The sequence below is a fragment of the Podarcis raffonei genome, chromosome 8 (assembly GCF_027172205.1).
Source record: "Podarcis raffonei isolate rPodRaf1 chromosome 8, rPodRaf1.pri, whole genome shotgun sequence".
Classification (NCBI taxonomy): domain Eukaryota; kingdom Metazoa; phylum Chordata; class Lepidosauria; order Squamata; family Lacertidae; genus Podarcis; species Podarcis raffonei.
The window spans coordinates 53,092,787-53,119,619 of record NC_070609.1 but is presented as its reverse complement, the minus strand read 5'-3'; the positions used below and the strand labels follow the sequence as shown (position 1 = coordinate 53,119,619).

At 42.3% G+C, this 26,833-nt stretch overlaps 1 protein-coding gene across 10 annotated transcripts in view; it reads right to left on the bottom strand.

Moving 5' to 3' along the window:
• FTO (FTO alpha-ketoglutarate dependent dioxygenase) overlaps positions 1-26,833 on the bottom strand; it is a 246,328-nt gene that overhangs the window by 192,934 nt on the left and 26,561 nt on the right. For 8 of the 10 annotated variants that reach the window (XM_053400100.1, XM_053400108.1, XM_053400102.1 and 5 more), the window contains exons 2-5: positions 19,961-20,038; positions 15,770-15,847; positions 9,157-9,817; positions 257-400 (exon numbers count right to left, since the gene is read on the bottom strand). In XM_053400100.1, the coding sequence (XP_053256075.1) occupies positions 257-400; positions 9,157-9,817; positions 15,770-15,847; positions 19,961-20,038 (961 nt within the window). The remainder of the gene's footprint in view (positions 1-256; positions 401-9,156; positions 9,818-15,769; positions 15,848-19,960; positions 20,039-26,833) is intronic. The other 2 variants (XM_053400101.1, XM_053400107.1) reach the window with 2 other exon arrangements.

The window sequence follows — 26,833 nt, the reverse complement described above, 5'->3', positions numbered from 1 at the left end:
GATGATGATGATGATGATGATGGACTGTGTATATTTTTCTTCTTCCCAATCTCTAGATGTGAAGGCTTATAGTCTACCCCCTTCGCCTCCTATAGTAGTGCTTTTCCCCTTGTTTTTTCCCCTCCTGCACATGTTTTCCTTTCCTCTTTTTTTTTAAACTGACTATTGCTCTCCTTGTTTTCCTGCCCCTACCAAGGAGGGGTGAGAAAGTGGAAAAGAAATAGAAATGGGTACCATGTTTGCTTTTAGATACTACCTAGCATAAAATAGCAGTCTCCCGGGTAAAGGGGTACAGCCAACCCCGGGTTCTTTATGTCCCAAGCAACTTTCAAGCCAACATGCCAGACAGCTGGGTCTCTGCCACTTGGAGCCTTCTCCTCAAGAATATCAGCGGCAGGTTCTGAAAAGGAAAAGCAAAGCAAATAATTTAACAGACCTGGAAACAATCTCCTTTTTTGTTAGGGAAGAAAATCTCTGTTCCCCATCAAAACGGTCATTCATGAGAGATCGGAATGGCAAGAAGGTGAAGAACGATTTGACTTCTAAGCTTCTAACAGTCTTTCACGATGCAATATTCCATGGGCTGCTTTGGTGCGTGCTGTAATAGTGCATTGTCGAAAAACAAAGGAAAGTGGTTTTCCTTTAAAATTATTGCTTTTAGTTGCATGCATTTTAAATAGATAAATCAATATGGTTAGTCAACAAAAAAATTCTGAAACAAAACAACAAGTATCTTTGTTGCTAGCATTGGATTGGAAAGGGACTTAGCAAATGATCTCTGCAAAGCCATGTAAGGGTTCTAGCTCAGCAGTAGAGCACATGCTTTGCATACAGAAAGTCCCAAATACAATCTCCAGGTAGGGCCAGAAAAAGTTTCCAGTGTGACATCCTGGAGAGCCACTAGTCAGTCTATGTAGACAATGCTGGACTGGACTCGGTATAAGGCAACTTTCTATGTTCTACAAGACATCAAGAAAAACCAACAGCCTTGCCACAAACTCTATAAAACATCAAAATTGGATAAATGTGTCAATTTGTTTGTCCATACAAACAGGTGTCAAGTGCAAGTTTTCCTGCAAGTTTTTATCCTGATCAATTTTCAATTTCCACCCTCCCGCCCAAAAAAAAACTTTAGGGTGGGAGAACAGATTTATAACTTTCATTATTTCACACACCAACCTGTGGACCAACACTGACCTCCTGGCTTCTCAATATTCAAGCCATCCATCACGTGAGGCTGCAGCAATGTTTATTTAGACTAGGGCTTTACTAGTCAGTCATAAAATATGAAAATGATTTCCCAGCTGATTTGGTACCAAAACACACTCATCTTTCCCCACCCCCCTTCTTTTAAGTATGCATGTGGGCCTAATTCCCATAGTTGTTCCTTCCTTCCGGGGACTCTTGATTGTGACATCAATAAAATAAGCAATGGTGGCAAACAGCTTAAAAAGCAACACTGCCAGAATCAATAATAACTTGCTTTCAAGGGCCTTCAATATTTCCTACCTCCTTTTGGGAAGAACTCTTAACAGTATTAGAACAGGGGACACTTTCTGAAAACGGCAGGTAAGAGCTTTCAATGCAATCTGATCCAGATAGTGGAAGAAAGAGGTAATTTTTTGAGGGTTAATTTTGTCTGTTAGGTTGCTTTCCCCTCATTTGTGCTGTTGACAATATGGCCTCAATAAAATATGGAACTACAATCAGAGACAGCAATTTCAATTAATGCTTCCTGGGGTGCCCTCATAAATCCAGCACCTTTGGAATGCACTCGTTAAAGCATCTCTCTTTCTCTCCTCTGCAGTTTGATCATTTTCTCCCCTTTTATTGCTTAAGCGTAGAGTTCAAATATAGCTCTTGCGCTGCCATTGCCGTTCCTCTCAACTAACGTGACTTATAATTATCACCAGCAATTGAAACGAATTACTCCCACTGTGCTATTTTGGAAACAATAGAAGAGCAAGCTGCTACTTGTTTTCAAAACGTCAGTTGCTCCAAAGTGACATAAACTTTGGCTGCAGCCGGGTAGCAGAGATGATGGTGTGCATGCAAAAGTTCCTATGTTCCATTGCCAGTATCTCCAGATTGGGCTAGGTACTGGATTTGCTTATCTGTGTGTCGCCTTGCTCCCAGTAATGGAACGCAAGACGGTTTACATGGAGTTTCCAGGAAATTCCCCATTCCAGCACTGAGACTACATGTACACCCCTCCAGTAGTGTGCATTCATGATGGTTTGTGCTCAGGATGCTATCGGAGGAGTTACATGCAATCTCCACTTTCAGTACTGTTGGTGTCTGCCAAAATTTTGTGGACAAACTGATTTGTTTCCAGTTGGTGCATGTCCCATTACATTCTGCTGAAATCCTGTAACTTTCCACACTACAAATGGACAGTGGTAATGGTGTTTCTCCCGCTTCTGTTGTGCTAAAGTGAAAGAATGCCCCCTGTCAACAGCAAAAATACAGTAATATTGGAGAACGACTTATAAAGTGGAATGATGGATGGGCGGTCCAGTATAAATCCACCACTACGACTATGTCAATGAAATGCTGCAAAAAGTTACTAGACCCCCTGACTTTCTAGCTTATCATAGTGTATCAACCACTTGACTTTGCTCCTCCCCTGCAGCAAGTGGGATAAACAAATCAGGATAAATGAAACAACCCCTTGTGTTATGTGCAAACCAGGGATCTAGTTTCTTACACCCTAAGAAGCCATGACCAGCAAGCCAACAACAAACCATAGCTTCTGGTTGGCTAGTAATCATGGCTTGTTAGGCCATAGAGCAGGCTTCCTCAACCTCGGCCCTCCAGATGTTTTGAGACTACAACTCCCATTATCCCTGACCACTGGTCCTGCTAGCTAGGGATCATGGGAGTTGTAGGCCAAAAACATCTGGAGGGCTGAGTTTGAGGAAGCCTGCCATGGAGGATATGTTTTACATGCTGAAGGTCCCTGGTTGAAAGCTGGGAAAGACTGAAAGAGCTGCGGTGCACACGGACCAGTGGTCTGACTCAGGCAGCTTCCTATGTTCCTCAGTGGCAATGAAGCACAGTCCCCGGTTCATTATACCAAGCATTCCTAACTTGTTCACCCCACTCCCATTGGGGAGGAGCAAAGTAAGAGTGACTGGAGAGTATGTTTGACTAGTGCTCGTGATGCTATTGGGGAGGTCACAAGTAATCTCGCTTTCAATACTGTGCGCCTGCAAAAGTTTTATGGTGGTGACCCTACTTCATCTCCAACCTATGCATATCCTGGAACTTCCTGCTGAATATCACAAATCTTCTGGCGTCTTTTTTGTTGCACTACAGGCCCGCCAAACAGTAAGTATGTGATAGTATTGGGGAAGCATTTCAAAACAAACTAAAACAGTATAAATCGACCACTTGCACTATTATTGTGCCAAGAACTTGTTGCAAAATACACTCGCAATAAAAGGTAAGTCTGAAGGGGGTTCTACATTGCCCCTGTGCTCTCTTCCAGAAGTGTCAACAACGGTTTCTTTTCCAACGTGTCTTCTGTAGTTGAGGAAGATGCCCCTAGAACTGGGCAGTCTTGGAAGTTAGTGGCCTTGCTTGCAAGGATTACCTCCGTTTTGTTTTGTTTTTTTCCTCCCAGAGGGTGACGTCTTTAAACTCATTAGTATTGCTAGGAAAATCTCCAAACACAGTTCCTTGCAGGCTGTACAAATTACTGCTAACTGACCTTGCATCTATTAAGCAGCAAATAGAAGGGATTACTGGTCAATTATCAATCCACGGGAACATTCCAATTGGTTTATAAAGTCATTAGCAACGAAGAAGCTGTCAGCTTTCGCCCAATCACAGCTGCAGTGGAAATGAAGTAGCAGTTGCTCTGCTTAGCCAAGATATATATTTTTTTAATTTAATAAATATAATAATAATAATAAAGTACTCTGTGTTAGGGTGGAGGGACAACACAAATTGTACATTATGAAAGTCAGAAGTAATAAGCCTTTCATGATCGGTCACCATTGCAGTCAATCACTGGTTTGTTAGCCTGTTAAACATTAACTTGTCAACTAACAGATCCAGTTGTTTATTACTCTAAGATTTACACACTCAGGCAAGGCTTAAGAGGCAGCAGGCCAAGAACAATACTGGTGAAAGAATCCACAGAAAGGAAAACTCTTTCTCCGCAATAGAACAGCCTACCCATGTTACAGAGAATAGAAAGAATTGAAAACACACACACACACTACGAGAATGTTATAGCAATTATTCATATATGTTAGTCTATATCCACTTTCAAAAGCCTGTTGTTGTTTAGTCGTTTAGTCATGTCCGAGTCACTGATAACTAAATTAGGGGATAAGTTCCAGGATCTAATATATGCTCACACACCAAAGCCCATCATCAAGCCTACATTCCCAGAGTGGCTGGAGAAACCCAGCCAGATGGGCAGGGTAGAATTAATTTATTTATTTATTTATTTATTTATTTATTTATTTATTTATTTATTTATTTACATGGTTACAAATACATGCACATCACCTTGAGTTCATGGAGGAAAAAGGAGAGATACAAATGCAAAAGTTCAATCTATCAGTTGATTGATTGATTGATTGATTGATTGATCAGATAGAATAGATACACAGACACCCTGGGCAATCAGACCAAGGTATCCCCACACAGATCCTAGGAGTAGAAATAACTATTCGATGGGACAAGGCTGCAAGAGACAGAATTTCACTAATTGATTCAACACCAAATCTCTGCCTTGACATTCTGGGTCACCGTACACAGCAACATAACCATATCAGAGTCAACGCTCTCTGCAGAATAGAACTATTGCCCCCTACAGAATAATGGTGGAAAAATCTGTTTGAGAACAACAGGCTTGGGCTGTCAAGACTAGCGGTGACGGGTAAATATTAAATTCACGGCTCTCCATCCCAGTTCTCAAAAGATTTACAACTTTAAAAGCTATTAGCTTAAGTAGACTAGTGAATTCCACCTGTCATGAGTGTACATGAAATAGGAGGCAGCCTCCAACTGCTAAGACTCAAGTTATAAGGAACTACATAGATCAATGTCAACAAGTTTAATTGTATACCTAAATGCAAACAGGAAGTCGAAGCAGCTGTTGGGAGAAAACTGGTGTGACGCGTTTTCAGCAGCAAGCATCCCCAGTGTTAAGGATCAAGGTGCTCCACTCAAAGGTAAGCTGGCAGAGACCTTGCTCTGGGAATCTTTCATTGCAACAGGTCTACAGTACACATATTGCGACAGCATTCCTTCATTGTATGAAGGACTCAGTCATCCACCCAAGAAACTCTTGAGATCAGGTATTATATAGTAAGCTGTGTGCATTTGGCTCTTTGCATTCCAGAACTGCCTCCAACAGCAGTCATTTCATCTGGCTGCATTAGAGAGGTGAGACTGCAAGGCCCCCTTCTTTGGCCTGACTGGGATCAATTGCCATTTAACTCTTCCCCTCACTGGCAATCATTCCAACTGGCTGCCTCAAAGAGGTGAGACAGTGAGGCTCGCTCCATCAACTTGGCTGGGGCCAACTGTCATTTAACCACTCATCTCCCAGGACTCATTTGGCAGATGCGATAACTTCAATTTGTTTCTCTTCTTCCTTCCTCCCAGGCCCTTCCCCATTTTGCACTGTTTATTAAATTGTAACCTAAAATCTAAAACTATGAACTGCACTGAGCTCATTGGCAGAAATCTAGCAATCTGTGAGGCATATAGACTGGAACAATGGAAGAGAGAGAGGGAAAGCACAGATGTATTAACTTCCATACTTCTACAATTAGCTCTGTGGCAAAGGCTTCTTGAAAATATTACAAAGAAAGAAAGAAAGAAAGAAAGAAAGAAAGAAAGAGAAAGAAAGAAAGAAAGAAAGTGCATATAGAGGATGCCTCTTCTGACCACTGACACAATGGCCATAATGGTCCCACAGAAAGATACAAGGATCATTATGGCATTCTATTCAATAGGGCTAATCGCCTCTGCTTAATCAACCTATTAGCAAGTAGCAACAGTTCTGAAAAGTTTCCTTGGATTTTCAAAATGAATGGGTTACCGCCACGTTCTGCCAAGCAGAGAAACACAAGGTAGCTATTGATCAAACTGTTCAGAGTAAATTGGGAAACAAAGGCACTTTTGTAAAGGTAATGCTATCATATAACACTACACCAAGCACATATTCTGCCAGGTTCGCTCCCCTGCTAGGGAGATCCTGAGCTTCTGGCGCTCCCAATAAGGGCCAGACAAACTGGAGAGATATCAGTATTTCTCAGGAAGCTCTCAGCACCTTGAAAAACAGAGTCCCGATTTAGCTGAAGTCACCTTTTTAAAGGTCTGAGTGTAGAAATACTTCAGCAGAGCAGAGTCTCCAGTTACAGACTTCATAAAGGATCACGATTTACATAGGCATTGAAGTTCCAGCTTCTGGAATCATTAGGACAATATATGAACCCATTCACTTCTGAAGTAGTCTTTTTTAGAAGTGTAATTTCATATGCTCTCTGCTTTCTCTTCCATGTTAACTGAGAGACCGAGTCTCTGCCTGCACTCCTTTTCACCTTTCATATCAGTTTTCTCCTCATTATCTCAGTACTGATCTTGGGGTGAGGTCCATACCACATCAGCTTCTTGCAATATTCCCAGGGAAGTCACTCACAAGGGCTTTTCTCTAGGACCCCTGCCACTGAAGAACCTCACACAAGTGGGAACTATAAAAAGTGTGAGAGGCAAGAGGGGTGAGGATGCCTGTAGTGAAGGAGGAACCTGAGAAGCATAGAGAGCTACCTGCCTCCATGGAAGTTGTCCATCTCTAGCAGAGATGGAGAAATCTGTGGTCCTCCAGATGTTGTTGAGCTCCAGCTTCCATCAGCCCCATCCAGCATGGATAATGGTTAGGGATGATGGGAACTGGAGTCCAACAACATCTGGTCACAGATACCCCATTCCTGACATATAGAATATTGTCTCTTTTGGCGTGGCTCTACAGCAGGGGTTGTTAACCTGGTCCCTACCGCCCACTAGTGGGCATTTCAAGATTCTAGGTGGGCAGTAGGGGGTTCTACAGCACAAGCTGAATCCTCCTTCAATCAAGCACTGGTGGGCGGTAAGGAAATTTTACCATCAAGAAAAATGCATTAGTGGGCGGTAGGTATAAAAAGGTTGACTACCCTTGCTCTACAGTGTCTCTAGGAGAGGCCTTTGCCATCACCTGATGGTACCTGGTATGAAGCTGAAATCTTCAGCATGCAGATGGTCCTTCCCAGTTGCAAGGAATCATTGTGCAATGCCAGTACCAACAGAGACACCTAAAATGTTTGCTTCAGCTGATAAAGGGATGCTCCCTCTTCAGTAACTTCTACATTCTTTGGCTAATCCATTCCAAGTGCTTATGAATCATTCTGCATAGCCATAACTAACCCTTCCACAGCAATCTGTGATGAAAATCTAAATGTTGTGAGAACTTACGTTCCTTCATGCAGCTCAGTCTAATAAATAGAAGTAATAAATACGTCATTCCTTGTAGAAAGGGTAGTTGATGTTTCAGAAATGATTACAATTTCAACAAAATTGCTATGGAGTGGGTAAGCTGGCAGGGGGCATTCTCGAGAAATGGTTTGGTTCACAGTAGCTTTGGCCAAGCATTATCTGAAGTCATGGAAAGAGTGCTTCTAAAATTGCATATAGAAGCAAGCAGAGCCAATGGCTGAATTCGGACATTGCACCAAACCATGGTTTATGCTAACCAAAGTTAACAACCCACCATCATGGTTTATGATCCCATACATTCAACAGACAAATAGTGGTTTAAAGCTTCTTGTCTGCTTTTGTTTTCCATTTCCTCATCCATATGTTCAGTCCAGTCTGCACAGTGCAACAGTCTCTTGAGCCGGAGGAATGGCCATTGTTTATTTGTTTGTGAATCTAGACACAATGCAAGCCACAGCTAGCACAAACTAGCTTCAAAATGTGGTATGCTATCATGGCTTGGCAGCCCGACGCAAACCATGGTTTAGTAAGCTTACATGGGTAAAAGCAAATCATAGGTTTGGTGTAACATCTGAACATAGCAATTAATAGTTAAGGTGCCCCTCAGGCAGAGGTTTCCAGTCCTTGCACTGCACCAACCTTGCTACCACCTTGCCCCCCCTTCCGCCTCCTGGTAAGCAGCAGCAATGCAGGCAATGGGAGGTCAGGTGAGCCCCACCAACTGCTACTGTTCAGGCTAGAGACCTTCTGCTTTAATGCCTTCTACTCCTAGTAAAGGCGGGGCTGTGCTGAGAAGCATGCTAAATGCACCCCTTTCACCCCTTGTGGAGGGTGATTGTGTGAAGTAAGGAGTCCACTGTAATCATGTAGGCTCCCTGCACATTTTAGAATCCTGACTGTCCAGAGTTTGTATTAATCCATAGAAGTGCAGCTTTGCTTTTGTTTTTGTAATCAGTGTTGTGTAAGTCACATAAAAAGCCTTAAAAAAAACCCAGAACCAATATTCCACATTACTTTCCCAGTCAACAGGGATGCTACATTGGAAGGTGAAGCATCTGACAGGACCATAACAGTTTAGCACGCCTGGGCAAGAATCTGTGCAATGTTGTGAAAACATGTAAAAATCTCCTTCCAAAGTCAGAGCAGCATATTATTTACAAAGAAAGGAAAGCAGGGGAAACGGTACAGAGCTGAACCATGAATTCATATATGAAAAATTGCCCCAATAAAAGAGATAGAGAGATATCAAATCACAGCTTTAATAATAATAATAATAATAATAATAATAATAATAATAATAATAATAATAATACAGCCTTGGAAATAGGTATCTGTGGGAACCTGGAGAGCAGAGATTTGAAAGGTTTTGCTTTCTTGGCTCCTGATCAGCAGGTTAATTATAGCAACTTTTCAATCCATTTAAAGTGCTCCTGATAAGGGAAGCTGCAGCAAACATAGCTGAGCTCACTTGTCTCTCATTCTCCCCCCACCCCTCCGATATCCAGAAAGATTGAGAGGGTCAAAGAAGTGCTTACATGGGAAAGTGGGGGAGGAGGCGCATACGGTTTTTGGGTGCCTCTTTTGTGCACCGACCGCTTAGCCTTAGGGGTTTTAAAACCGCACTTAAGAGCGAGACCCGGTTTTCGTATTTGCTTTACCCACCTTCACAGCTATAACTGTAGACAGCCACTGTTGACCCTTCAACTAGATTTTCATCGTGGTGCCAACTCACAGCCATTTTCCCCATTCCAAAATAAGGCTCTTGTTTCAAGAACGGCATTTGTTGTGGATCCATATAATTTAATAAAGACAGGTTGTAAGATGTTCTCTCTTTCAGATGGCTATGGTCATTCTCTGGGACATGAGAAGGGCTTTGATCTTGCAGAATGGACCCCATCTCTGTAATGGAAGTAGCATAATCCCGATGCCTATCGATGACAGGAGAATCTTCCATTCCTTTTGTTTCGGCCAAATTCTGCTCTTGCAAAGCCTGGACGGATTCTCTATGCAAGTAGCAATTAAGTTTGATTAATGCCTTGCAAGCCTTGGATATTTCAGGATGGGAATAATTTATTTCATAACCTTCCACAGGCCAGGGGACCGTAAATAACCTTGTGTTCAAATATTTGTAGGTACATCCTGGGTTTCCAATTAATATACGAGATACCGGGGTAACAAAATCTTTCCCTTTGATCCTTACAAGATCTTGAAAAAAACAACCATGCTTTTGCAAAGTCAAAAAAGCTTCCTGAACTTCTTCATGGACCTCTTTGGGAATCTTCTCAGCAGTTCTGAGGACGAGTTTTGAATATTTTGTCTTCCACTAAAAAGAAAAGAAAATCCATGGATATATTATAAATATAAAACAGTTGCATACTTGAGGTGTTAGTTATGGCTTATCAACCAAATAAAGAGAGAGACTTCTTTGGAGGAAGAGGATCAAGACCTCAAGAGAAAACCCACACTGACTGAAGTAGTCCAAAGGCAGCCTGAAGAGTCCCATCTCACCAATGCTTTTGACTCCATTCTAAGCCCTGCCTTGATCCCTGATTCTCCTTCATTGCCACACACACCACTGACCTCAGAAGTGTAGGCAGCAGTAGATCTGATGGACAGCTTAAGTCACCAAAATGTCCACCTGGATAATTGACACTCAAGGGTCTACTCAGGAAGAGGGTGAAGACCCAACTGCAATCAGTCACCCAGTAGAAGCGGAGCTGGCAATAGGTGGGAAACCATTTCAGACCAAGGGTCAAGTGCCCTTCTGGGGGACACATATGAGTGGTGAGCAAGGCCAGAAGCAAAAGTGAGCAGGCCAATGGGTGTACCATCGCCCAGTTTTGTACACACCCATCTCTATCCTTCATCCAAGCACAGAAGAGATACTATCAGATCAAGTACACACTGCAGCCAGGCGAAAACTCAAGGAGGGTGTGAAGTAAAAGCAGTGAGGGGTACGGATGAAGAGGATGTGTAGCCTTGAAAGAGTCCCAAGGGCCAAACAGAGAATTCTAAGGGTCACATTTGGTCCCTGCGCCAGGGGCTCCCAACTCTATTATTTTCCTACTTGCCTCTGCACTCTGTTAGTTTTTGAGCTCATTACATCTCCAGCTCATTCACATCTTCCTGGCAAGGCTCCCAATCTGACTCCAGCTCCACACCGGGTGCGAGTCATGGGTTGGTATACCACCTTAATCCAACAGTCCTCTTATTATGTTGTTACAGACTCACATTAAACACATCTTTGTTTTTCAAAAAATAAAATAAAATCAAAGCAGTTTATAACAAACATACATAAACAATAAAAATCATGTCAAAAATTAAAATCAGAGACCATCAACTAGCGATCACAGACTGACATTTTCTTAACTACGTGCATAAGCTTGGCAGCCTAGAAAAGTTTTCAGCGGAAATTTAAAGATTAAAACCAAAGGTGCCTATTGCATCTCTACCAGGAGAGCATAGGACCGGGCTGGTTTCTTACTACAGTCACAAATGAGCCTCGTCAACTCTGGGGACAACCAACGAGGCTTCTGTAGATGACTGCAGTGACTGAGCTGGGATACAGTACCTTTAGTTGTTCAGGTCTTTGTAAATTAATACAATACTTTGAACCTGGTTTGGTAGTAGATGGATATTTAACAATGGTGTCAAATGTTGTCAGTCATGCGCGCCATCTGCAACATGGCTGCCACATTCTGACCAGCTGAAGCCCTACACAGAGTGCATTGCAGCTATTCAGCCTTGAGGTTACCCACCAGCGGGCTACAGTGGTCCCTGCCCAAGAACGGCCATAGCTGAAGAACGAGGTGGTGGCAGGCACTCCTAGTCACAGAGGACACTTGTATCCAGGAGTACCCCCAATCTACACATCTGCTTCTTTTGAGGGAGTGTAACCCCCTCCACAACAGATAATGTGCCTGTCTCCCAGACTACTGGAACATGGGATTAAGATCTAGAGATGTGTTGGAAACAGACCAAATTTTCAGCAATGGCCAGCAATCTCGGCATTTGTTGGCCTTGTCCCACCAAGGTCCATAGGGTCTTGATTGAGAAGACAGCGGTTGTGTGAATCTGTCTCAAGAAACAGGAGGAATGACAAGAAGATAGTGTAAAAACAAAGGAAAAGTCTGCAATGACACATCTATGGGGAAAGCCTGCCATGCTTGTTCAAAGGCTGTAATATTTCACTCTCCTGTTAAAAACTGGGAGTTAATGTGTTCCACATTTTAATGCCAGCCTAATGAGAGGCACATTACCTTTTGGCTTGTGAACTAAAGATTACATGCTTTGAAAATATTTTATCAATATATCTTAAATGGTGTCGGCGGGGTTTCTGCTCTTTAAAAGCACCCTAAAAATGTTGTGCTTATTTTTATTTTTAAAAAATCACACATTGGTATCGAAGAAGAAGGAGGAGGAGGAGGAGGAGGAGGAGGAGGAGGAAAAAATTCAGGAAATGGAAACACATTTCCAACACATCATCTCAGAATACCGGTCGGTCTTCTTTAATTCTCCAGCCAGTCATCCTGCTATGTCCTACATCAGGAAAGCATTAAGAGATCAGAAGACCAAGAAAGGGGGAAAGAAAAAGGGAAAAAAGAAAAACCCCATGGAACTCATACTGGACACTTTTACTGATTGAAGGAACAAAAAAACAAAACAAAAATCCCGTGTAGTTTGTGCTTTATCTCTGACAGCTAATATTAAAGGTCACCTCACTCGTCATGCAGATAAAAGCAGTTGCATGACTGGACACTTCCAAAAAGCATACAAAACATTTCATGCTTAATTTTTTAACATGTCCATTATCCTAGAACAAAATTTAACACACCCATAGAAACTTGAGGCCCCACTATGTATTTTCAGCAATCTACAAATCATAAAGCCTGTGCTTGAAGGAGCCAGGATGACCTCGTCACTCAAGTGACAACAGCAAACCGCAAACCAGTGAGGTAATCTCTGGATAAACAAGTTGGCACTTCAATTCTACATTATAAGATAGTAACATTTCACTCAAAGACCTCATTCGTATAGTGTTGATGTTCCTAAATGCACGTTCCTCTTCAGAGACTCATGACATAGTTCCAAGTATCACTGAATCATCGTGCTAGGCTTTGAAGAGGTTTCTTCTGAAACAACATCTTTTCTATACAAAATTCATTGCTGTGCCCTACTGTTGCATTAATTTTCTCTACTGAAAATGGGCCACATTTGTACACCATGACGGACTATGTTTTAGTGCAATGTGAATGAGCCAAAACAAGGGGCAGTGAGCCCTAGACCTACTGGTTGAAATGTGATTTCAAACTGGCTTCTTTGAAGCATACCATAGTTAATGTTCACTGTAGTTTGTCAGTCTGGACAACACAATAAACTACAGTTTAGGTAAAAAAAAAAAGAAGTAAAAGCTTTTGAACTCCTCCTTCGGGCCGCACAACAGAAGGCAAGGGAGGTGTGAAAGCCTGAGACTCACTGTGAATATTAAACTATGGTTTTGCACCACACACAAATACAGCCAGCCTTCAAGGAATCCAGCCCACCCCTGTCTTCTTTTATTGCTCCAACAGGACCCCCCCAATCCAATTCTATTCCCATATTATTCATATTATTCCTAGTTGTGGTAATAGTAGTAGTAGTTGTTGTTGTTGTCATGCCCTCTTGCCTAAGGAACACAAGACAACTTACAAATAAGAGCACAGCTTTCTATCACACCCGGCTATTTGTCTACTCTTGACTAGTCTAGGCTATCAGACTTTTTCACATCACCTTCTATCCCAGACTATTGAACTACAACTCTCATCACCTCTCACCATTGGCCATGCCATCTAAGGATGATGGGGATTGTAGTTCAACAGTATCCGAGATCCAAAGATGGGAATACTGGGGAACCTGTTCCTTTTTTAAATGGAGATGCCAGGAATTGAAACTGGGACCTTTTGAATGCAAAGCATGTGCTCCACAGTTGAACTATGGCCCTTCAACTAAGTTGTTTGTGGTTCAGTTCTACAGCACTAAGTTTGAGATAAGGGTGTGTTTTCGTCGATAAAACTTGGCATGGAACAGAAGAGTCACACACCAAGTTTCAGAGTTCACAGTGTTCCCACAACACACATGCACACACACCCTTTGCTCTGCAGCTCACAGGTGTATATGGACTGGGTATCCATGCAAGTCCAACTTCATTCAGCTGGTCCACAGCTGTGTATTTATGAATTTGTTGTTCAGAGGCAGCACATCCACCAAATTAAAGATTCCTAATGATTTTTAATTGCATTTTCGCTGCCTCTTTGTTTTCTTGTATTTTCTTGTGTTATAATTTGAATTCTATGGAATACAATGTATAAGAAAAAAGAATAAAAAAATTTCAGTTAAACCTCATACTGCATCTAGCATAGTGCATTACAATGGCTACAGGCAGAAAAATCACTAAGTCATGTGCCAAGACCCTCAGCTATTTTCAAACGGTCCATGAGAAAAAGCAGTTTGGGAACCACATCTCTATAGTATTATACTTCTCTTGTGGTTTTATTGTTAATTTTTAAAAATTTCTATGTCTTGTTGTGAAGGTCACCGAGAACTGTGTTATAGGGAAACCTATAAAGTATTATTAATAAACCAGAACAAATAACAGGAACATAAGAAGCTGCCTTTTACTGAGTCAGACCATTGGTCCATCAATACTGTGTTCATGGAAGACAATCTTACTTGGCTATGAGTGATCGCCAAAGAAGGAGAAGAAGACCATCAAGCTCAATACTGTCTGCACCAGTTGTTCCCAAGCTGCTATCCTCCAGATGTTTTGGATTGTAACTCCCACCAGGCCTAGCCAGCATGGACAATGATTGGGGATGATGTGAGCTGGAGTCCTAAACATCTGAAGGACACCAACCAATCTACACTAACTCAGCCAAGGGAGTTGGGTTCAGATCCCTGAATCCAAAGTGGCAGAGACAGGTACAAGGAAGCACCCAACACAGCAACGTGACTGATCCTGGAGAAGCTTACAGGAGCCCCGGGGAGAATTCTCTTTTCTCACTGGCAGCAGCTCTCAAGGTTTCAGCCAGAGGTCTTTCCCAACCTTGCCTAGAGATTGCGGGGGTAGAACCCAGGACCTCCTGCATGCAAAGCAAGTTCTCCAGCACTGAACTACGGCCTTTCCCTTGAAAGGCATAATGGATGTCATCTGAAAATTCAGTGCTCTAACTCAGGGAGATGTAAGAACCTTAACCTTATTTTAACAATGAAATAGAAAGAAGGTACAGAAACTTCATTTCCTTCCTGTATCAGTGGGGGAGAAAATGAGATTATTATTTTTTAAAAAGATGCTACTTTGTATGCATCTTTCGGCCACATGTCAATACAAGAACATTGACATGGCTATAATGTTGGAACGCCTGCTGAAGCTGTTCAAGCTAAATAAGAGATTCCTTTTTATGTCTTTCATCTCACTCAATATGTTCCAACTTAGTTTGACTGAACTCACCCAAGTCTTTCCATGTGTTTCTCATTTGACTGGGGTATTGTCGAAGAGGGACTTTAGCATATTCTTCCGTTTCTTTAATAACAATCCTTCTCTATACCACTTTGGATTATACTTGTGCGTATCATTTTCAGGCTGGATTTTCTTTTTTCTGCATAAGAGTCACAGAACTGCACGGCCGGGAGGGCCAGAGGGTTATCAAACTCAAATCACACACTTCTGAAATATGTTCCACCTCCAACACACACACACAGATCAACCCATATAATCCATATAATAGGGCATTTCCCAAGCAGATAACAGAAGCAAACATGACATACTTACCACAATACTTGAAGAGGCCAGCAAGTAAGGCCCACAAAGAGCAGTTGACATGGTGAAAGCACACACACACAGAGAGAGAGAGAGAGAGAGAAAGAGAGAGAGAGAGAGAGAGAGAGAGAGAGAGAGAGAGAGACCACAGAAACAGAAAACTGGGTGTCAGGAAGCCTGACCTTTGCAAGTGTCATGGATTAAGTCTTTACGGCCTTGTCATCGTTCTCCAGGAACTGAATCTGTGTACTCTAGAACACAGCCTATGCTCACCTGAAGCTTTCAGAGAAAGAATGGTGGTAGCATGCACCTCCTCCTCCTCCTCCTCACTGGGTATGACTCAGAACCAGCACATTCATGCCAGCTTTTCCTCAGTAATTTTGTCTTCTCTAAGCAATGAACTAAGGAATTCAAGAATAAAAATAACAAACTATTTCAAGTAGTAAAGGAATATAGAACACAAATCTTTTGAACTATTACCAGTTGATGGAAGCCATCATCCTTTGGTGTCAAATATGGAAGCCAGCTCTCTCCAAGTTCATCAAGGAGTTTCCGTTTCTGGAGATGCAAAAAAAGATAATTTACATTGAGTTCTGGGTTTGTTTGTTTGTTGGTTGGTTGGTTTGTTTAAGTCACAGGCTTGCTAGGTATTAGAACTAATGTACTGCTGTCCAACACCGGATTCAGGTTTTGGAGGGGAGTTCGGCAAGAAACCCTCCATGCCACACCTTCTTTAGTGAGTCTACCTCCTCACCACCATTGTCACCAGCTGCTCCTTTTCCCCATAAATGCTACCATCTGCTTGCTGGCCACGTAGGAAGCCACACTGAGAAAACAGATAGTAGCATCTACTGCTCCTCCTTCTCACCACTACTGTCATCTATATGCCAAAATAAGAGTTAGACAAAGAACTTGTAGAGGAAGAACAGGCTCAGAGGGCTCTTATCTGCTGGGATGTAGGACCTTGAAAGATGATTGACCATGCCCACCTGCCCTGCTCCCATCCATCTTGGTACATCAGAAGTAACTCCTGGCATTGTTCAACCACTTACTGGGGAAAGAGAAGTGAGTCAGAATCAGATTTTGTAAACTCCACTTCTACTTCCAATTGCCACTTAAAACAAACAGCCTACTTGGTGACTCCACAGGGACAAAAAAAGAGGGAAGGAGTAAAACATTAAGACTACAATACTAAACATACTGGCTTGGGAGTAAGCCTCATCAAAATGTGGGCCTTGCTTCTGAGTGCACAGAACTGGACAGTGAAATATCATATAAAGAGGCCTTGCAATGCAACCCTGTGAAAGTTTACTTGGAAGTAATCCCCCTTGTGTTCTATAGAGTTTGCTTCTAGCTGAGCATGTATAGTACAGTAATACTGGAGCCTCAGTGTGTGTTGTGTTTAAAGATCCTTGGTTGCAACTTGGGTGACTGGGGCTAATCTCTTGTTATGCAAAAGAGTAAATGAAAGCAAAAACAAAAGCTCCTGTTTATGACAAAGGATCCAACCCAATTCTTCCCAGCTTACATCTATGGTTTTGTTTTACATTCCTTTGCTTATCGTTATTTTCCGCATCACATTACAAGACTAATGGATTTTTAAGTTTTACAGTACTTATGGAAATGGCATTTCTCAGGTTGAGTCATTAGCTCAGAAAACCCTGGTGTTGCCCTATCCGCATTTCCTACATAGCCTCCACCAGCTCCGTCTACCAGAGCGGGAGGGGATGTCACCCAAAAACCATGATCATTTATCCACTCTAATCAAATTGGTCTTTGCCTCATGTGGATCAAGAATTATATGCTCAAAGGAAATTTAGCTTTTGCATTGCATGTCCCAATCAGACTTTGTTTTAACTTGGTAAATCACTAAAACCTGCCTGGAACAATGTAAATTGTTCTATGCACGATTGGGGAAAATTGAGTAAGAAAATAACAAGATGAGGACTAGCAACACAGAGTGCATTGAGCACGCATCCTGATTTGCTTGCACAGTTTAAGCAGAGGTTAGCCTATGTCTGGTCTTTATTGAGTACTCCAATTTGTTTGCAGGTATGTAATACAAGACTAATTTAAATGAAGCCATCAAAATAGAAACAGAGTTAAATGCATTCTTCAGTCTTAAAACAAAATAATATGAAGCATTCTAAGATATCTCTGTAGTACAAATGTGCATCGTTTTCATATCAATTTATCTATCACAGCTTTTCTAAAAACAACAACAGGGAATTACAGTTTTGCAAGGGTGCTGAGTATTTTCTTAGAGCTCCACAGTCCTTTTCACAGAATGACAGAGTTTCCAGAGATCCCTGAGCAAAGGGCGTAACGATTGGCAACACTAGCCTATGCATATTTACTGGGAAGAAAGCACCACTGTGTTCAGTGGGGCTAACTCACAGGTAAACATGTACAGGATTGCATTCTAAATCTGTAGTGGAGATAGTCCCAGAATGAATTGTTGTGCAGTGTGCTCAGAACACAATTTGCCGTAAAATGATGATGACGATGATGATATTTACAATGGGGGGGGGGAACCCTATGCCCTTTTAAAATGTGGCTCTTTTGGGGGGTTGTTATTGGGTTGTTGTTTTTATTTTGATTATATATATTGTGGTTTTAATGTTGATCTCTTCTGTGAACCACCCTGAGACCTTCGTAAAAGTAATCATCTGCCAGTGGAAGGACAACGAGGAGGGAGCCAGGTTAAATTCTCTAGGAAGGGAGTTCCAAAGTCTGGGAGCAGCCACTTAGATGCAATTAGCTGCAATCACATTGGTTTTTCTCTGCTTTACTGCCACTATGGATACTGGAGGTTTGGCCCTTGTGGCCATTCAGAGTTCCAGGAAGAGTAAGTCCCCCACAGCCTCCCACCACCACATTTTTTTCAAAACTAATGCATGCCAGCACAGTCAACAGAACAGTCAGTCTTTTTGAACTACAACCAGGTAGCATTGACTAATCCATCCAACGCTCGCTTAACTGCAGTTCACTGATTCTAAGTGGACTGACAACCACAGCATTAAAATTTATAAAACAGACATGTAGCCTGATCTCGCTGAGTTTACAGACTTCTTTGGGGACACATTATGAAAGTGACATGGAGTTGCTGGTGAAACCAAGCGGAATGTAACTTTAGATTAAGCTGGCAGGCAACACATTAGTGCATTCTGAGATTTCATATACTGCCCCTCAATGAGGCCAAACTTGGATTCACAAAATATTTAGGGGTATGCGTACCCCTGCGTACCCCCAGGAAAAAGCACCCTGTGTGTGTGTGTGTGTGTGTTAGTTTTGAAAAGTACTGCAGTTTAGAAATCTATATTTATACTTGCACACTTGGATGTTTGCATGTAGACACAGTGAATATAGCTATATTAACATTATTTATGGCATTAAACACACTGAAATGATAAGTCTGGTTTTGCAAAGCCTCAAGCAGAGTTCACCAAAACTTCTTCTTTTAAAAAAGGCTTATTCTCATGTTTGAACAATAAAAGGATGTTGAGCTGGTAGAAAAAATAATTCAAACGCATGGGGTAGCAATATATATACTGACAATTTCTTTGTCAAATGTTAAGCTCTTGGCAAAAGCACACAGCATTAAAATGCACTCTGGAGTGGAGGTAGTATCAGCTCACATTTGATTGTCAGATCTGACTAAGCGAATGCTCTCCTGCTTGATGTGCAGACAAATACACACACAGCTGGGTGGTATAACACACATCTCTTCTCATATACACGGAGCTGTCACACACGTGTCAAATACATCAAGTTACTTGCAAATTCTTCCAAAACAAAATGAAAAGCGGGGGTTGGGAATAAAGGGGAAAGAAGAGGGATGGAGGGGGGAGAGAGTAGCTTTGCCAACTGGCTGAGCCAGTGCTTGAAAGTGTGTTGTGTTTACAGCAACCTCAACAGGTAAGTAAAAAGCTTGTAGAAGTGGCAACTTCCTCCACCTCCAAGGAGACATGAACAGACCAGTTCTGTGCAGGCATTGAGGGAACATGAGTAATGGGTTAAATATGTGTTTTAAACACATCTGGGAGCACACAAGGAGTTACTACCGAAGAAGTTAGGGTGTGGCAACCAGAAGACAAGCTGGCGTATGTGTATGTTCGGTCCTGTGTGTGCACTTGACTAGATGGTCTCTTCATCCCGTCTATCTCTATGAGCTGTTCTCTCAGAACAAAGCCCACAATGGTATCTGCAAGGAGGGGGGGAGACTTGTTCACACAATGCATAGTTAACTTATGCAATTTGTTCCCACAAGATGTGGTAGTGGCCCCAGGATTAGATGATTTAAAAAGGAGGTATGGGGAAATTTATGGAGGTTAAATGCATGGACAGGGGGATGTTGCTAGACTGCAACTGCCATCATCATTGGTCATGCTAGTTGGGAATCCAGCACCACCTGGAGGGCCACCGCTTCTCCACCTCTGACCTATACTGACTAGCAACATCAATCTCGGGTGTTGGGCTGGGTGTGGGGGAATCTTCCCCCAACCCTAGTTGAAGATGTCAGGTATTCCTCCTTGGACTTCTGCAGATCCCCTCCACTGGGTAGTTCAGCCAACGCATGCTTCTTCTTACATTCTCAATCAGGAAAAACAGGCACTGCAAGGAGATGCAAATTCCTTTGCCCAGGTGCTTGAAATAAGAGACTCAAATCACCATGCAGATCTTGGGTGAGGGATGCTGAGAGTTATAGCCCAGCAACTTCTGGAAAGCCACAAGTTCCCCACACCTGATCTAGATGGAAGCACAGCAAACAAAAACATGTATTAATCCCAACTTGCTGAAATACAGCCAACAGACATTAAGACAGGGTGAATGGGCAACGTCAAGCTTTGCTCAGGAAAAACTGGCATGGGGTGAGTCTAGTGATGTTCTTGCATTTCGCTCGTAGACCAGAAACACTGCTGGCAACAGAATGTGTTGTTCCTTCCTCTCCACACCCCCTCTGAAATGTCAAGACTACACAACACAGATGTGAAATGCACCAGAATCTGTTTGCCAACATTTGAAATGGATGAACACTTGCTTCACCTGTGCAAACACAGCTATAATAGAAAGCCAATAAGGCTGCTGCAAGACTTGGAGCAATGTCTTGGCCCATCTCAGTATTAGCACACACATTTTTAAGGATAAATAATACAAGTAAATGGTTTAGGTTCTGCAAAATCCTTCTCCAGGAAGAAGCCAGTGGCAGTTTGTTGTCAGGTATATACAAAGCAAGATTGCTAGGAAGAAGCTGCTTTATGCTTTTACATCTAACTCAGGTGTGGAGAACATTTGGCCTGTAGGCGAACTGGTCGCACTTGCAGACCTGGAAACTGGGATAACCTCAGAGGAACAGAAGCTAGCAGTGGGGCTAACAATCTAAAGCTGGAGTGAAGAAGCTATGGCCCTCCATATGTTGGTATTCTACTACTCCCATCAGCCCCAACTAGCACAATTGTCTTGGGGCATCACATTAGTGAAGGCTGAACTAAGATGAAAATGTTTGGCAGAGAGACCGCAGTGAGGGGAAACATAACTTCTTCCTGCTAGGATCTCTCTCCCATTAGACCACCCTTCCCCAACCTTGTGTTCTCCAGATATCTTGGACTACAACTCCTATCATCCCTGTCCATACTGACAGGGGGTCAGAGTCATTTGGCCGGGGTGGACCACCACTTCCATCATTCCTGACCACTGGACAAGCTGGATGAGGATGGTGGGAGTTGGAGTCCATCATCATCTGGAAGGCCACAGATCCAAGCAGGTATGAACTGTGTCAGATGCTTCTCAAGCAATCTGCATAGAATGAAATCTACATAAATTGCCAAGTAGCATAGAAGCAATGTGTTCCAGGACACAGACTGAGAGACACACTCCAGCCCACAATAATAACCCTAAAGCAGTTTTCAACAGCATATACACCTTGAATGAATGAATGAATATATATATATATATATATATATATATATATATATATATATATATATATATATATATACACACACAGCTTAAATGAAGTATGGCCACAATCCTAAATCATTGAGCACCTTTCCCTGCTTCTCTGCAGTCCACGCAATCCAAAACTACAGGTATATTGTTACCAAATCACAGTCTCCACGGTTGATTACAAGGTGAAGCGACTGTAGATTCCGATGAATATTAAGCAAATATTTTTAGAAGGAGACGTGGCACTCACATTTTATTTATCTTCACACCAGAGAGTTCCCAAATGGTAACAAGCTCGCATTCTGCCGTGATGGCTTCTTGGCACAGCTACCTATTACGGTAATGAACTTCATGTGTAATTTTTCAGCTTATGTTTGATGTTATTGCAGTGTGTGTACTTTGTGTCCTCCTAGTTTACCCTCTCTGTTCAGTAACTATTGAAAATGTACTTGCACCGGCTTGTCTGATGGAAAGTCAATCATGCTAATAGCAGAATAACTATTCTGCATATTGAGATTCACTGAAGCTTGCAGGCTAAGTACATCACTGATTGACTCTTGTTACAATGGGCTATAAATGCAAGTTGCTAACCTGTTTTTAGTTCAAACTTATTTAAAAAGAAATCTTCTAGCTTGGGAGGGTTTGGGGAGGTAGTTATGAAGCACATTCTCTCACACAAATGCATGAAGGAAATGCTTTATAGCATGGGTAGGCAAACTAAGGCCCGGGGGCCGGATCTGGCCCAATTGCCTTCTAAATCTGGCCCACGGACAGTCCAGGAATCAGCGTGTTTTTACATGAGTAGAATGTGTCCTTTTATTTAAAATGCATCTCTGGGTTATTTGTGGGGCATAGAAATTTGTTCATTTCCCCCCAAAAAACATAGTCTGGCCCCTCACAAGGTCTGAGGGTCAGTGGACCAGCCCCCTGCTGAAAAAGTTTGCTGACCCCTGCTTTATAGCAAGTCCAACCACTGGACCCTCTATTCCAATATTATCTATTTAATAGGTGAAGAACCTCAGACCCAGGGGTCACATGCGGCCCTCCAGACCTCTCGATCTGGCCCTCAGAACTCTCCCCAGGTTGCAGCCCATAAGAAACCGGAAAGGATCTGAAAATAAAACTGTTTGGGGAACTCAGAACTTTCCCAAGTACCTCTATGCTCTGAAGCATGCATGCATACAGGAATGCCACTGCTTTAGGGAAGCATCAGAACATTTGGGATGTCAGCAGACATTACACCAATCTCCACCCTCCCTTCAGAGCTAGCTGCATGTCTAGTAGCAACCAACAGATCAAATATGGAGGAAAGTCTGCCATGCCTATGGAAGCAAAGGGTAAAGAACAGGAATGAATCTGCTGTTTTACACATCACAAGGTATAAATATGAGCAAAATCTAGCACAGTTAGTACAAAAAGCACATTCCTACCATTTGGTGGCCATCTTGCTAAGAAATCTAAAGCATCAGCATTTATAGTGGAGCAACCATCTACCAACTGCATAACATGCTTTCTTTCTATCCAGGGATAGGATAGATTTGCTTCCCCTATTTCAATTCCTCACCTCATAAATCAGCTGGCCCACTTTCTGGTTCCCACTGAGATACACAGAGAGAAAGAAAACTTCTAATCATGCATATATGCTTGCCCTACGTAACTGTGCAAAGAATTAATATATGCATAGAAACAGCTCTGCTATACGTGAAAAATGGTCTTCATTAGAAGCATTCTTTCACAGACCCTTGCCTCCGCAATGCTGAAAGTCCCCCTAATTGCCATTAAAAAAAAAATCCAAAAGAGATGTTCTTTTAAACACACATACACACAAAACCTGGCACATAACAGTAGCCATTAATGAAATGGAATAGCCAATCTCCTTGTCTAGCCAAGTGTTAGATTTGTCACGTTTGATTTAACCATCAAAGTAATTATAGTAGGAAGCTAACAAATGATAAACCATTCAAACATGGCCTCTCTTTGGTGGGCACATGACCTCTTGCCCTGCCAAAGGATACCCTATAAAATTAAACTACTGGCAGGACCATGAATGCCTTGACAGCATCATCTGTCTTCAAGATCAGAAACTGGTGGCCCTAGCCAATCACCACCCCTACCCCCAGTATCTCTCTCTCTCCAGCCCCTGCCTCTCTCACACTTTTCCACACACACCTAAGGTAGCAAACCAAAGGCAAAAGGAAAGTGGGGAAAGTGACTATGGGTAACTATGGCAACAAGCCTTGATAGGCTGGTCATCTCCTGCCATCCTTAAAGCAGTCCTCTTATGAAACTAACTAATGTTGACTTAACAGATTTAATGGAACAAAAAAGAAAAGATTATGGGGGAGGGTACTTTACAACCTAGGCATCATAGAAAAGGCTATGTTTAAGGTGGCCACCTGCCTAACCTCTGAAGGTAGGGGCACCTGGAACAGGGCCTCACAACAACCATGTGAGGTAGGCTTTGGCTGATAGAAGCCAATTGACCCAGGGCCAACCAGTATGCTTCATGGAAGAGTGGAAATTTGACCCTGTCTCTCCTGGCCCTAGTCTGATACTCCCAACCACTATACCACATTATCTTGGAATTGTGTCAAGGAAGAAAATGAAAAAGGCAAAGAAGACCTCTATGTACTAAAGTACTATGCCTAGAATGGAAAGTCCTCACGAACAACCTTGTTAAATTTCTATGTGGTTGTCAATCAGGGTTGGGAGTTGGTTCCTTTATGACTTACACATCCTCTACGCCAAATATTGTAATTACTGCTTAGAAGTTTCTTACAACCAAGTGGTTTTTTAAAAATTTTGTTAAATAAATAAATCAAATTATATAATTTAGAGAATTATATAAACTAATCTCTCCATTAGGCACTTCATTCTGTCCACAGTATTCGCCCCCTTCCTCAAAAATGGAATAAGGGATGCACACCAAACAACTTCAGCTATCGTCATAAATCATCCAGAAAGTTCGCAAATTCTAATTGGCACACCAGTCTGTTTGGCACATGGAAGAGAAAGTTCATCCTTTGGAAGGAGAGAGAGAGAGATCTCACTCTGAAGCAACATAGCTTAGAGTTGGAGGGGGTGGAAATACTATGTGCCGATAGCCTTCTGTCAAATCAATTCTGACATACTGAAATTATTACAGAGATGGAGCCAGGCTAAAAGATTAATGCTCAAAGAAAGTTGACTTTTGGCAACGAAAAAAGTGTGATGAGTCCTTACACTAATGTAAGACTATTCTAAACAGTGCCTCCACTGACAGTTAGAGTTCAGAGGTAGAGACAATTGAAAACAGGAGCCTGCTTCCAATCTTGCACTGAAATGGAAACAAGAAGCCCCTGCAAGGGGGCAGGGTGGGGTGGCGGAGAGAAACAAGGCAAAGAAACTAATGGAAACCAAAACTACTGAAAGATGAATAAGTACCTATAGCCGCCACCACAGTATTATTACCAAGTAATTTATGTATGCCTTAATGCAGCCAGGGCCAGCATCAATACCTGACATCCCCAGAGCCCTGCCACTGAACATCAGAACATAAGCAGAACCTGCTGGATCAGGCCAATGGCCCATCTAGTCCTGAATTTCATTCTCCCGGGGGCCAACCAAGATGCTTGCGAGAAACTCGCAAGCAGGATTTTAGCAAAAGAGCACTCTCCCCTCCTGTGGTTTCCAGCGAGTGTGAAGGCAGAGCATAGCCATCATGGCTAGTAGCCATCAACAGCCCTCTCCTCCATGAATTTGTCTAGTCCTCATTTAAAGCCGTCTAGGTTGGTAGCCATCACTATCTCCTGTGGGAGCAAGTTCCATAGTTTTAGCTATGTGCTGCATTAAAGATCTTCTTTTATCTTTTATTTCCCCACACACCCTTTTTTTGACCAAGCACTCCAAGAAGTCCTTGGTAGCTAGATATCTAGTCACTCCTTTAATTCAGGTACGCTGGCTGGGGCTGATGGGAGTTGTAGTCCAAAATATCTGGAGGGCCCAACTCGGGAAAAACTGGACTAGATGGATAAATAGTCTACATTCTTAATCCCTGGCTTTTCAGATCCCTGTAAACACTTAGTTGTAGTCCAAACTGTTATTTAATGCACAATATTTATTACACAGCACAGAGAACAGCGAAAGGAGAAAGATATCCTCAAAGACAAAACGACCATTAAATGATTTAAAATAGAATCTATCTCTTAAAAAAGAGGCTTAAAACATTCCTAAAGATAGCACTGATACCATAAAAAAAATGATGTTCTGTAAATTCTTTGTGCATTTTAAAAGCCCCCTAATTGTCAGAGTGCAGTTTTGCAAAGTTGTCCTTGATGACCGCTCTAAAGATCTTACATTAGCACCAAGGCCAGGTGCTAAGTGCTCAGGCTTGGGCCCACACCATCGGCTAAAGAGAAGATCAATAAGTAGCCAGAGCATTAAATTTCCACATACTGTAGCTGTCATGCCCATTACATCGAATTTGAACATCTTCACAGGCGGTTACAAAATGGCTACCTCTTGACATTTTTCACTATGAAGCAAAATGTGAAATCTCCCCAGTTTACGCTTCCACCATGAGGTTAGATTGAGAGATGTCACAAATCTAGATCTGTGCAGATAACTTCACAGTTTGACAAAAAGAGTAAGGCAGACCATTTATTATTTATTCCTCTACGCTTTCCTCTCTTCTTCTTCTTCTTCTTCTTCTTCTTCTTCTTCTTCTTCTTCTTGTCTTCTCAAGGAGACTCCAGTGTCTATTTACTTTCCGCGTGTGGGGCACAGAAAGGCCTCATTCAGGTACAGGAAGCCATTATGAAAACGAGCAACTGTGGGCCTTGAGGACTGAGCTATCCTCCATCCCCCAGTGACACCCAAACTTGGACAACTGTCATTTATGTGAGCGGAAAGTGAAAGCTTTCTATCTTCTCTCCTCATGATTTGTAGAACAAACAGGATTAAGTCACCAAAAAGACCTGCCAGCAATTTTCATGTGGTCCACGAAAAAAGGGTTGAGCTTGAGAACCATTCATTAAAAGCTTGTTTTGTCCCATATAAAGCCACATAAGTTTTAAGATTCTCCCTGGAGAGCTTAAGTGGGGGTACTCCTTTGGGTACCCCCACTGTTTCATGAATGGGGAGAGTTACCCACCATACAGCTTTCTCAGTAATGGCACCAACACTTTGGAAATCCACCCAGGCAGGTTTCATTGCCTCTCTCCATTACGTTTTCAAAACCCAGTGAAATCTGTGGGGTTCTAGAGAGCAACTGAGAGCCACTAAGCATGAACTTCCATGACTGCTTTTCCATGGAATTCTGTTTGCTTCTGGTTTTTTGTTTACTACTATTTAAATTGATTAACTGGCTAAGAACATAAGAAGAGCCTGCTGAATCGGGCCAATGGTTCATCTAGTCCAGCATTCTGTTCTCACCGTGGAAAATCAGATGCATGTGGGAAACAAACCACCATGACCCAAGCACAAGAGCACTCTCCACTCCTGGAATTCCCAGCAACTGGTATTCAGAAGCATTACTGCCTCTGACCATGGAGCAGAGCATAGCCATCATGGCTAGCAGTCACTGATAGCCTTATCCTCCATGTTATTAAAAAGTTTTTT